The sequence below is a fragment of the Heptranchias perlo genome, chromosome 2, assembly GCF_035084215.1.
Source record: "Heptranchias perlo isolate sHepPer1 chromosome 2, sHepPer1.hap1, whole genome shotgun sequence".
Lineage (NCBI taxonomy): Eukaryota > Metazoa > Chordata > Chondrichthyes > Hexanchiformes > Hexanchidae > Heptranchias > Heptranchias perlo.
In genome coordinates this window covers 138,212,770-138,225,014 of record NC_090326.1, presented here as the reverse complement: position 1 = coordinate 138,225,014, position 12,245 = coordinate 138,212,770, and the positions used below count along the sequence as shown (strand labels likewise).

At 43.2% G+C, this 12,245-nt stretch overlaps 1 protein-coding gene across 3 annotated transcripts in view; it reads left to right on the top strand.

Annotated features, from left to right (window-relative positions):
- The window catches only part of nrp1a (neuropilin 1a), a 165,739-nt gene that overhangs the window by 98,640 nt on the left and 54,854 nt on the right, over window positions 1–12,245 (top strand). For all 3 annotated transcript variants that reach the window (XM_068007591.1, XM_068007576.1, XM_068007585.1), the window contains exon 7: window positions 6,245–6,411. In XM_068007591.1, the coding sequence (XP_067863692.1) occupies window positions 6,245–6,411 (167 nt within the window). The remainder of the gene's footprint in view (window positions 1–6,244; window positions 6,412–12,245) is intronic.

Genomic DNA, 12,245 nt, shown 5'->3' with positions numbered 1-12,245 from the left:
CAAATGCCTATTGAAAATCCAAATATACGACATCTATTGGTTCCCCTTTATCTACCCTACTAGTTACATCCTCAAAAAACTAATACATTTGTCAAACGTGATTTCCCTTTCATAAAACCATGTTGACTCTGCCTAATCGTATTATGATTTTCTAATTACCCTGTTACCACTTCCTTAATAATGGATTCCAGCATTTTCCCGATGACTGATATCAGGCTAACTGGCCTGTCGTTCCCTGTTTTCTCTCTCCCTCATTTCTTGAATAGCGGGGTCACATTTGCTACCTTCCAATCAGCTGGGACCGTTCCAGAATCTAGGGAATTTTGGAGATCATAACCAATGTATCCATTATATCTACAGCCACCTCTTTTAGAACCCTCGGATGTGGGCCATCAGGACCAGGGGATTTAACAGCTAATGTAGTAAAACGTCCCAAGACGCTTCACAGGAGCGTAATCAGACAAAAATTGACATCGAGCCAATTAAGGAGATATTGGGACAGGTGACCAAAAGCTTGGTCAAAGAGGCAGGTTTTGAGGAGGGTCTTAAAAGAGGAGAGAGAGGTAGAGAGGCGGTGAGGTTTAGGGAGGGTTCAATACAAAGGGGGCGATTTTAATCCTACCTGCCCAGTGGAAACCAGCTGGATAGGCAGTTAAAATCCTCCGCGTTAGTTGCCTGTCCAGGAGCTGCCAGAATCCCGATGTCTGCGATTTTAACCTAGTCTCCTGAGCAGGCGGCAAGGAAGGCTCAAAGCCAGCGGGATCCTTCTTTAGATATGCAATTTTAACTCAGGCCTGAGTGGGGAGGCTGCAGTAACTTTCCTGCCAAGCTAACTCGGAACAGAAGAAGATCAGCCCCAGAAGCTGATAAAAGCTAAGTGTTTTTCTTTCCTTTGGGGCCAGGAGGAGCTGTGCGATTTTTCTTTTGTATTTCCCAACCAACCTTCTGTCCAAAACAGGCGGGAAGTTGGCCAGCGGATTTAAATGAGGCCCGGCCATTAAAATACCCGGGCTTTATTCTGCTGCAGAAAGGCGGGAAATGAATTTGCCAGCACAATTTCCCAACGGAAACCTGCTTGCAGTTAAAATCCAGGTCAAAATGTTTCAACATACAAACAACGTACGAATATGATGGACAGAAAAAGGGCCACCGGTCCATCTAGCCTGTCCAATATAGTTGTGGTGCCTAGACCATCACAACAAATACACTCCCCACCTGCCCAGAGTCATGTAATCTCCTGGGAGAAGTGAAAAACCAAATGAAAACTCAGGCCAATTAGGGGGAAAAGATCTGAAAATTTCCTCTCCGACGCCTTTAGGTGATCAAAACTAGTCCAGGAGATCACATCGAGCCTGATTTATATTATGAGGTCATCTCCATCCCAACCAGAAACGGGTCCAGCTGTCTCTTAAAGGAATAGAGTGAATTGATGTTCACCATACGAACTGGCAACCTGTTCCACAGATCCACTATTCTCTTGGAAAAGAATCGCCTACTATACAACCTAGTTCTGCCCTTACATAAGTTGTAAACCTGGCCCCTGGTCCTCCCTAACATATTCAGTAGGAATAATTGATACACATAAACACAATCTAGTCCCTTCATTATTTTATAAACATCGATCAAAAATGAATTGGCCAGAAAATAGTTGTCCTGATGCCTCCAGCTCTGATGGCAATCCACCAAAAACTCTTACACCAATTTGCACAAATTACACAAGAATGGAAAGGTGCTGATTTGAATCCATTTTTGATTTATAGTCTGTATTAAGTTAACTGATCTCAGCCGTGGTATCAGAAGAGGGAAAAAAAAATAGCCGTAATCAGGCTAGAGGATGGGAAAGAAGCGCAGTCAGGACTCTTGCTCCTGATTGTTACTCAGTGAACTTTGCAGGAAAGCGCATGAACTTGAGGTGAATGCAAGATCAGGCTTGACTATGGTGCCTCCTGTCATAGCTTAATACTGCACTCACTAACCAGTTGCTGAATAGGCAGTCAGGGCCTCAGTGTAATGTCTCATCTGAAAGACACCACCTTTGGCAAAGTAGCATTGCCTTGGTATAGGGCCTTGGGGTGTTTTACCACATTAAAAGCACTATATAATTACAAGCTGTTGTTATTATACTGTAGTATGCAACAAGAGTCGTGGTTTATTTGAGCAGTACTGTAACTGTCCGTCGTTCCTGCCTTTGACATGTTGCTCTCCATCTGATGTCCCAGGGGAGAATTGACAAAAAAATCTCTTAATGGAGACCAGATTCAGCTGAGACTGGGATTCTAAGTAGATTTTTCAGGAAAAACATATGAAGTTTCAGATTTCTGACAGCGTTAATTATGATCTTTATTGAACAAAAATTATAGTGAAAGCTTTTAACACTGTCAACCAGGACTTACGGCTTCTTTTCTGACCGCCAGCGACATAGTGGATCATGTCGAGGTGACAGGAATGGTGCAAATTGTATAAGCAGTCGTTTCAGCTGTGCAGGTCCAAACGTCTTGACAAGCCAGCTCTTTGAAATTACGTACAGTTAAGCATGACAGTTTAAATATGTACCTGGGGCTGTGTCATTCTCAATATTGTTAGAAGGTTTATATTACAACACCATGTGGAGGATTTTAACATTTATCCTTTAATTCTTTCCGTTTGATTTCTTTGGGGCTCCTCCGATCAGAACAAAGAAGATTGCTGGTTATTCTACGACATGTGGCTACCGTGCACTGTGAACGCCATCTGTTTCTGTCATTTTACCGTTCACCATAAAACTCTTTTTCGTTTCAGCGGAGAGAAAGGCTCAGGAAGAATTTTTTGACAGTTGCCAATAAAATCAGAAAGGAATGTTTCTGTGGAACTATAACATTAACAGTCAAAAGATTGGAAGACGAAAAACCTGCATTACTGCTGGCAATATCGTGTGTGCCTAATTTACTTTTTAAAGCCGCAATATCCCTTTTCCGAGGAGATGCTGTCAGTTCCAGAGATATTCTCACAAATCTCAATATTCACAATATTCTCAGTAATCTCTGTGAGGAAAGATAAATTTGAGATACGCACGAAGAAAGGAATGATTTCTCCTTTTATAATACTTAAGAAGTCAACATCTGGGTCTTATTTGATATTTCAGAGGAAAATATTACCATACTTCTAAAAGGATTAAACAGCATTTAAAAGAAAAATACCTAATGGCTCAGTCGGTAAATACACCGTAGAACTGATCCAGAAGGCTTTGAGTTTAGTGTCCAGTATTTTTATTCGTTCATGGGACGTGGGCGTCGCTGGCGAGGCCAGCATTTATTGCCCATCCCTAATTGTCCTTGAGAAGATGGTGGTGAGCCGCCTTCTTGAACCGCTGCAGTCCGTGTGGTGAAGGTTCTCCCACATTGCTGTTAGGAAGGGAGTTCCAGGATTTTGACCCAGCCACAATGAAGGAACGGCGATATATTTCCAAGTCGGGATGGTGTGTGACTTGGAGGGGAACGTGCAGGTGGTGTTGTTCCCATGTGCCTGCTGCTGTTGTCCTTCTAGGTGGTAGAGGTCACGGGTTTGGGAGGTGCTGTCGAAGAAGCCTTGGTGAGTTGCTGCAGTGCATCCTGTGGATGGTACACACTGCAGCCACTGTGCGCCGGTGGTGAAGGGAGTGAATGTTTAGGATGGTGGATGGGGTGCCAATCAAGCGGTCTGCTTTGTCTTGGATGGTGTCGAGCTTCTTGAGTGTTGTTGGAGCTGCACTCATCCAAGCAAGTGGAGAGTATTCCATCACACTCCTGACTTGTGCCTTATAGATGGTGGAAAGGCTTTGGGGAGTCAGGTGAGTCACTCGCCGCAGAATACCCAGCCTCTGACCTGCTCTTGTAGCCACAGTATTTATATGGCTGGTCCAGTTAAGTTTCCGGTCAATGGTGACCCCCAGGATGTTGATGGTGGGGGATTCGGCGATGGTAATGCCGTTGAATGTCAAGGGGAGGTGGTTAGACTCTCTCTTGTTGGAGATGGTAATTGCCTGGCACGAAAATTGCTTGCCACTTATGAGCCCAAGCCTGGATGTTGTCCAGGTCTTGCTGCATGCAGGCTCGCGCTGTTTCATTATCTGAGGGGTTGCGAATGGAACTGAACACTGTGCAATCATCAGCGAACATCCCCATTTCTGACCTTATGATGTAGGGAAGGTCATTGATGAAGCAGCTGAAGATGGTTGGGCCTAGGACACTGCCCTGAGGAACTCCTGCAGCAATGTCCTGGGGCTGAGATGATTGGCCTCCAACACCCACTACCATCTTCCTTTGTGCTAGGTATGACTCCAGCCACTGGAAAGTTTTCTCCCTGATTCCCATTGACTTCAGTTTTACTAGGGCTCCTTGGTGCCACACTCGGTCAAAGGCTGCCTTGATGTCAGGGGCAGTCACTCTCACCTCACCTCTGGAATTCAACTCTTTTTTCCATGTTTGGACCAAGGCTGTAATGAGGTCTGGAGCCGAGTGGTCCTGGCGCAACCCAAACTGAGCATCAGTGAGCAGGTTATTGGCGAGTAAGTGCCGCTTGATAGCACTGTCGACGACACCTTCCATCACTTTGCTGATGATTGAGAGTGGACTGATGGGGCAGTAATTGGCCGGATTGGATTTGTCCTGCTTTTTGCGGACAGGACATACCTGGGCAATTTTCCACATTGTCGGGTAGATGCCAGTGTTGTAGCTGTACTGGAACAGCTTGGCTCGAGGCTCAGCTAGTTCTGGAGCAAAAGTCTTCAGCACGACAGCAGGGATGTTGTCGGGGCCCATAGCCTTTGCTGTTTCCGGTGCACTCAGCCATTTCTTGATATCGCATAGAATGAATCGATTTGGCTGAAGACTGGCTTCTGTGATGGTGGAGACATCGGGAGGAGGCCGAGATGGATCATCCACTCAGCACTTCTGGCTGAAGATGTGCGTAAACGAGGTTTCCTCTGCACATCCAGTGAAGTAACGGAGTATGTGTTGACTGATCTCAGTTGGGTCAGTAGTAGTTGTGCTACAATTGGCTTCTATGTCCCTGAGCTAGGGAAGGGAAAGTCATTCATGGTTCTTGCTCTTGATCGCTATCCAGCACAACAACAACAACAACAATGGGCTTTTAGATAGCACCTTTAACGTAGTAAAACGTCCCAAGGCGCATCACAGGAGCATAATCAGACAAAAAAAATTGACACCGAGCCAAAGAAGGAGACATTAGAACTGGTGACCAAAAGCTTGGTCAAAGAGGTAGGTTTTAAGGAGGATCTTAAAGGAGGAGAGGACGGTGGAGATGTGGAGAGGTTTAAGGAGGGAATTCCAGAGCTTAAGGCCTAGACGACTGAAGGCACGGCTACCAACGGTGGGGCGAAGGAAGTGGGGGATGCACAGGATGTCAGAGTTGGAGGAATGCACAGTTCTTGGTGGGTTGTAAGGCTGGAGGTGGTTACAGAGATAGGGATGATCGAGGTCAAAGAGGCATTTGAACACGAGGATGAGAATTTTAAAATTGAGTCATTACTGGACCAGGAGAGAATGTAGGTCAGCAAGCACAGGGGTGATGGGTGAACGGGAATTGGTGCAAGTTAGGATAATGACAGAAGAGTTTTGGATGAGCTTAAGTTTATGGGGGTTTCAAGAGGTTGAGGCCAGCCAGGAGAGCACTTCCCTGCTGGAACGTGTAGTTGGGGATGTTGAATGCGAACCTGTTCAAGCTCAGCTCTAAAGCTCCCCACAAACAATCAACCAAGACACATTGGTCAGGAAGTTCCATGGAGCTGCTCCCACTCGGCCTCCGTTACTTCACCGGATGTGCGGAGGAAACCTCGTTTACGCGCATCAACGAGGTTACCGATATGCTTCTGGTGAAGCAACGGCATCGGAGCGAGAGCAGCTCCAAGGGCTTTCCCAACCATTATCTAGGCGCGCAGATGAAGAATGGCCACGGGCAAGGTGCCAGAGGACAGTTCATATCTGCACTCCTGTGAGAATCAGTGCAATGAAGAAAGGAGCAGAGAAAACTGAGGGGGAAAAATTATAAACGGAATTCAAAACACACTTTAGAATTTTTACAGCAAATTTGAATTTAATAATGTAAAAAAGGAAACAATCAGTCTCAGAGATAGAATCATACAGAACAGAAGGAGGCCATTCGCCCCATCATGCCTGTGCCGGCTCTTTGGAAGAGCTATCCACTTAGTTCCACTATTAAGATGTGATGAAATATTTTATATTATTGTGTTTTCTTGTTTTTTTTCCAGAGATTCACTGTAATGAATCACTTGGCATGGAATCGGGCAAGATTCACGCAGATCAAATTTTGAGTTCCAGCAATTATAATTTATACTGGTCCTCAGAAAGATCGAGACTAAATTACCATGAAAACGCATGGACACCGGCAGAGGACTCCAGCAAAGAATGGATACAGGTAAACACAATGATGAGATTTCACTTCGCTCAGAATGTCATTCGTAAAATAAGGTCATTTTCCCTGCTGTTATTCGAGAAGGCTTGCAGCTGAGGAGAATTTCCAGCTTTGAACTACAGAGTAAAATGCGTTTCTTTAATCTGAACATCAAACAAATCTTCTGAGCTGGTAATTTCCTACTATCACAGTCACAAAACTGGGGCCAATGGAAAATTCCTTGTGCAGTTTCCTCCCTAGTAGATGTACTGACAGAATGCAATATGCCTGCATGCTGTTATCAATTCCATTTTTTTTGTCTGTTTTAATTGGGCAAATTTTTTGTTCATCGCATTGAGGAATGTCAGTGCTGGGACATGGGTGATCTAAAGTCAGCATCAAGCACTCCCAGATCAGGTACTGGTGACACTGATACAAAATAAAACTATCTCTACTCTGCCCGTACAATGTGACGTTTTATCACTTTCCACATCAGCTCCGGGGAAGAGTTGCTCTGTCCGCTCGCTATCTGTAGTGACATCGTAAACGTATCAAAAGAGAATGTGTTTACGGTTCCATCACATAATGGGGGTCATTTTGACTTTGTGCGATAGTGAAAAAACAGATGATAGTGAATCGGCAGCCTGTTTTACAACTCTCCTGATTTTTATTTTCATTGACTTCAATTCTGTCATTTTACCATTTAACATAGGGAAAATTTTTGAACCTTTAATTAATTATGAAATTACCATGTTTCTAGAAAATGAGAAAATAGTTAGAAATAGCCTGCGTGAATTTCAAAAATGATGATCGTGCTTGGCAAACCTCAAAGAATTTTTTGAGGAGGTAATAGACATGGTAGATGGGGGAAATGCAGTGATTGTAGTGTACGTGGACTTTAGGAAAGCTTTTGAAAAGGAAATTATTAGAGAAGATTAAGGGGTATGGAATTAGAGGGAGAATAGCAAATGGGATTAAAAATTGGTTGGAAGGGAAAAGATAGCCAGAAGCAGGCTGTTCCCAGGATTAGTGGCTGAGGCAGAAATTATGTTTACATTCAAAATTAGATTGGAGAGGTGGATGAAGGAAAAGTGGATGAAGGAATATGGGAACAGGTCGGGTAAATGTAATTAAGATTATTTGCGCTTGTGGAGGGTAAATGCCGTCACAGACTGGTTGGGCCGAATGGCCTGTTTCTGTGTTGTAATTTCTATTTATTTCTATGAAGTGAAAATGAATGTGAAGTGCAAAATTATGTTGGTCATGGAGTAACAGTGATTTGAAAAAGGGGCTGTTGACCTAATGGATTATTTGATTGCATGTTATACCAACTCTCGTATATACATTTACACGCACAATCTGTACAGAAAGAGAGAGACAAAGGCCCCAATATTTATGCTAGATCGGCAGGCTGGCCGGCTGCTCTCACCTTCATTTCGCTGCTGGGTTTGTTGTTAAATTTAAATCAAGCTCCCAACTGCAATGTGGAAGCCTGATTTAAATATGATAATGAAGTGTCCCGCCTCTCCATGACACAACCCGCCGCCGTAAAAATGGCGGCAGGCACATACGCGGCTGGTTGGGGACGTGTTCCCCGATTTTAAAATTTTAAATCCTCTCCCGCCCGTCGTGTGGGGGTTTAATATCAAGGCCAAAGTACCCTTTGCTAAGCTACTTTCGAGTGACCCATTGCAATAAACAGCAGCAGCAATGAACTTGAGGCCTGAGGTGACGCTGACAAGTTTTATTGCCTAGATCTGAATGTGATTATAAATACAAGACAAGCCACAGTTAGAGGAGGAAAGACTAAAAGTTAGGGGGTTTTTTTGTAAATTGTGCTGTGAAGAATAATCCCAAAGATAAAAGGACATAACATGATATTTTTCTGCCTTTGGAAAAGAACAGACATTATTTCCACCGGGAATTTTCTGTCTGAAAATTCTTAAATTTGACCGAGACAGGCAAACGTGCCCCTGGGAAGTGTGTGGGTGTCAGTATCGGCACTATTCAAAAATCAGCTACTTCACAGTACAGCGAGGGTGAAGTTACGCAGGGGTTCTCCCGATCATCCGACAGAACTTTGACGCTTAGCCACAGAAACCCCGGAAAAATGCGCTAATGCAGTTTTCCTAGGGTTTCCACGGCTTTTCTGCGGACGATCGGGAGGCCCCCTGTGGAAAATCACCCCCAAAGTCTTTAAGCACGGTCAGCCTTCTTTATAGGTAGACACGGTGGCACTGTGGATGGTGGTGATGTCATCACATCACTGATCGTACCCTGCCCTCAGTTGTACCTTAATATTCATTAAAATTATATATATTTTTAACAATTCACATTATCTGATGCCTCATGAGCTGATTGTCATGCCCAATGTGGCGGTGCGGCAGTGAGGTTTCAGACTATTGCTGGGGAATGCAGCCTGTTCCAAATCTACCCACTCGGATGACAGCAGTCCTTTAAATCATTTTGCAACAGCTCTGGCATCAGAAACAGTATAATTATCTAAAATAGTGTCTCCGTGCATAGGTTAGCCATTTTTTAAACTGAGCCAAGTAATTTTACAGGGAAAGTTAAATGTCTTTTTATTTATTCATATCTCAAAGAACAAAGACTCTTAATAGCTCTAATCTCACAGCCAGGCCTAATCCCCAGAACCAATCAGCTGTCAGGGTAAGAGGTCCCACATCTGTTTTTAGTTTAAGGTCTAATTCTGCTTTTTGTATTGACTTTATAATTTAAAGCACCATTATTATTAATCCTATACTGGAGGCCCAAGGAAGGGTAGTCCTGAAATTCATTATTGAATTATTCTATATTGATTCTGATTGAAGGCCATTCTTGACATGCCAGAGGATTATCATTTCTTTAGGGTCACAGTCTCAGGATATGGGGTAGGACATTTAGGACTGAGATGAGGAGAAATTTCTTCACTCAGAAGGCTGTGGAGGCCAAGTCACTGAATATATTTAAGATGGAGATAGATAGATTTCTAGACACAGAAGGCATCAAGGGGTATGGGGAGAGCGCGGGAATATGATATTGAGATAGAGGATCAGCCATGATCATACCGAATGGCGGTGCAGGCTGGAAGGACAGAATGGCCTACTCCTGCTCCTATTTTCTATGTTTTTATTTTTACTGTCGGCTATTTATGCAGCATTTTGGAAACTGAGTTTTTAATTTGTTATGTCCTTTCCCACAACTAATTTGTTCAATGTGTGCGGTTGTGGAACTGCATTTTTCCAGCTACACCAATGCTATTTAAAGGGATACCATCTTTGGAAAAAATGTTTGCCTACTCTTTTTAAAATTTGTTTACAAACGCACATGTAATGACAGATTACATCAAAATATGCCATTATGCCACTTGTGTGTTTTTTAAAAATTAATTTGCGGGATGTGAGCGTTGCTGGCAAGGCCGGCATTTATTGCCCATCTCTAGTTGCCCTTGAGAAGATGGTGATGGTGAGTCGCCTTCTTGAACCGCTGTAGCCCGTTTGGCGAAGGTGCTCCAACAATGTTGTTAGGTAGGGAGTTCCAGGATTTTGACCCAGCGACAATGTAACGTCATCATGAGACATCTCTTTTGACTCTTCTCCCTGCCCAGCCACACACCTCTTCATCAATACAGTGCCCTTTTAGTATAAGTAGGCAATAAACATGAAACACTGCATCCAATATACTCCCTTTCATCTGAAGAAACCTGAAAGAGACCACCTCCCTTTTATCAGCCTGTCAGTGTTATATTTTTGAAGAAAAAATATCTCTGAATGGGTGCAACAAATGTAATTCCCTACTTCAAATAGTTTTTAGAAATCTATCGATGCTGTGTAGCTTCAAAGAAGTAGGCAGTTGTTGCTCGATGAAGGATACTGATTGTGCATTGATCAGAAGGAACATGGCCTTTTACACTAATAATGGTGTCGGTAGCATTATGAGATCATTGCAGAAGGAATCTAGACCAAGGAGTTTAAAATCTTGCGAGATTTTCACCAACTTAGTTTTCAATTTCAATGCCTACCTGGATCCTACATGTTTTTATATTTGGCCAAAATGTGTTGTAATCTAAAATTAAATTTAAATGTTAAAAAAACACGTACCTTTCCTTGGCTGAAGAATTCTGAGCGGGACAGGCCCAGCACATGCTCCATTCATAGTAAACTCATTTTACAGAGGGGTCCTTCAACGGATGTTAGGCCCCTAATTAACATACGCCAGGGGCCGAACAACAGTTTTAGGCGGCCGCCCGGAAGGCCTGCAAAGCTGCCTACATCAACATGCCAGCACTTGCAACGCAGGCGCTGATCGGGTGTGCCCCAAAATTGGTCATTCTTGCGTTTGTTTTCTTCCCAGGAAAACAGGCACAAAACTTTCTACCCCAAAAGTGTTTAAAATCCTCTATTTTTAAGCTTCCATTACAAACCAATTCACGGTAAAACGAAATGTTCTTCAAACCGGAAATTCACAGAACAACTGCTACCTTCTTTGGCTAAAGTTATTGATATGTCTTCAAACATCAATGACAAGCTTATGATAAGCAAACGAGAAAGACTAATGTTCGAGTTTGATATCTGATAGCTTCCAAATCTAGGCTGCGCAAAAGGGATGTCGTATCTTTAAGGACTGTAAGATGAACTAAGTCCTGTGCAGGAATTTGATACGACTGGAAAGCTTTCCAGAGAGCAGGATGCTGGAAGCTTGAGGAAATCCCAAGTTGATTTATTCTGACATCCAGATGAATCTTGTTTCACTACACCAGTGGAAGTTTGGATGAAATAGATTTTCCTAGTCATCCCTTTCCCTACATAGCCAAAGCATATCGCAGCATTTCATATTTCACAAGCAATTTACTCCTACGCCTATTCTGGTGGGTGTTTGTGAATTTAATCCTTTAAGGACCACTTTTTGAGAGTCAGACTTCCTTCTATTTCTCTTTTTCTCTCTCTTGGGTCACCACACATTGTTTCTCACTGAGTAAAGACAGGTGATCTTTTCCCTGCCCTTCACCAATGCTGTTTTCAGATTGCTTGCTTGGAAATGCACAAGAACAGCCTGTGACGGTGCGCTCTCTGATTTTTCTTCTTTTGTAACAAGATGCCTGGCCTCCAGTCAAAGGCTTTTCCCATCCTCACAGATGATGGTGCCAATCCAGAGTATGGAGGATCGCAGATATGAACCCAGGTTCTAACATTCTGCCATTGAGTACGCTGGCACATTTTGGTTTGCATTTTCACTGTTTCAAAAAAAGCAATAGTAACAGTAATTTTTCTTCTTCGTGGCTCAGTAATATAGAGTTTAAATTGTTTGTTCACATCACAGTGATTCAAGTTTCAGCAGTGAGATGGCCCAGTAGGCTGTTCTAATCCCAGCCCAGAGGAGCTTGAGGTCGACTCCAAGCCTCAACGTTTAACTTTATCTGGCTTCCTTTAGCTTCAGTTGAACCGTTAGATGGAGTACTACACAGCTATCTGGGGAGGACTTCCTTAGTTGAAGGAATTGGGTGGAAACGAGGGAAACATAAATAATTTTTTTAAATCTTGCTGGTTAATAATAGGCTTTCTAATCATGTAGTCATAGAATCGTACAGCACAGAAGGAGGTCATTCGGCCTGTGCCAGCTCTTTGAAAGAACTATCCAATTAGTTCTACTCCCCTGCTCTTTCCCCATAGCCCTGCAAATGTTTCATTTTCAAGTATATAACCAATTGCCTTTTGAAAGTTATTATTGAATCTGCTGCCACCACCCTTTCAGGCAGTGAATTCCAGAACATAACAACTCGCTGCGTAAAAAAAATTCTCGGCATTTTCCCTTTTTTTTGCCATAACTGGTGCATTGCCTTGAAAGGCAATTTAGCAAGT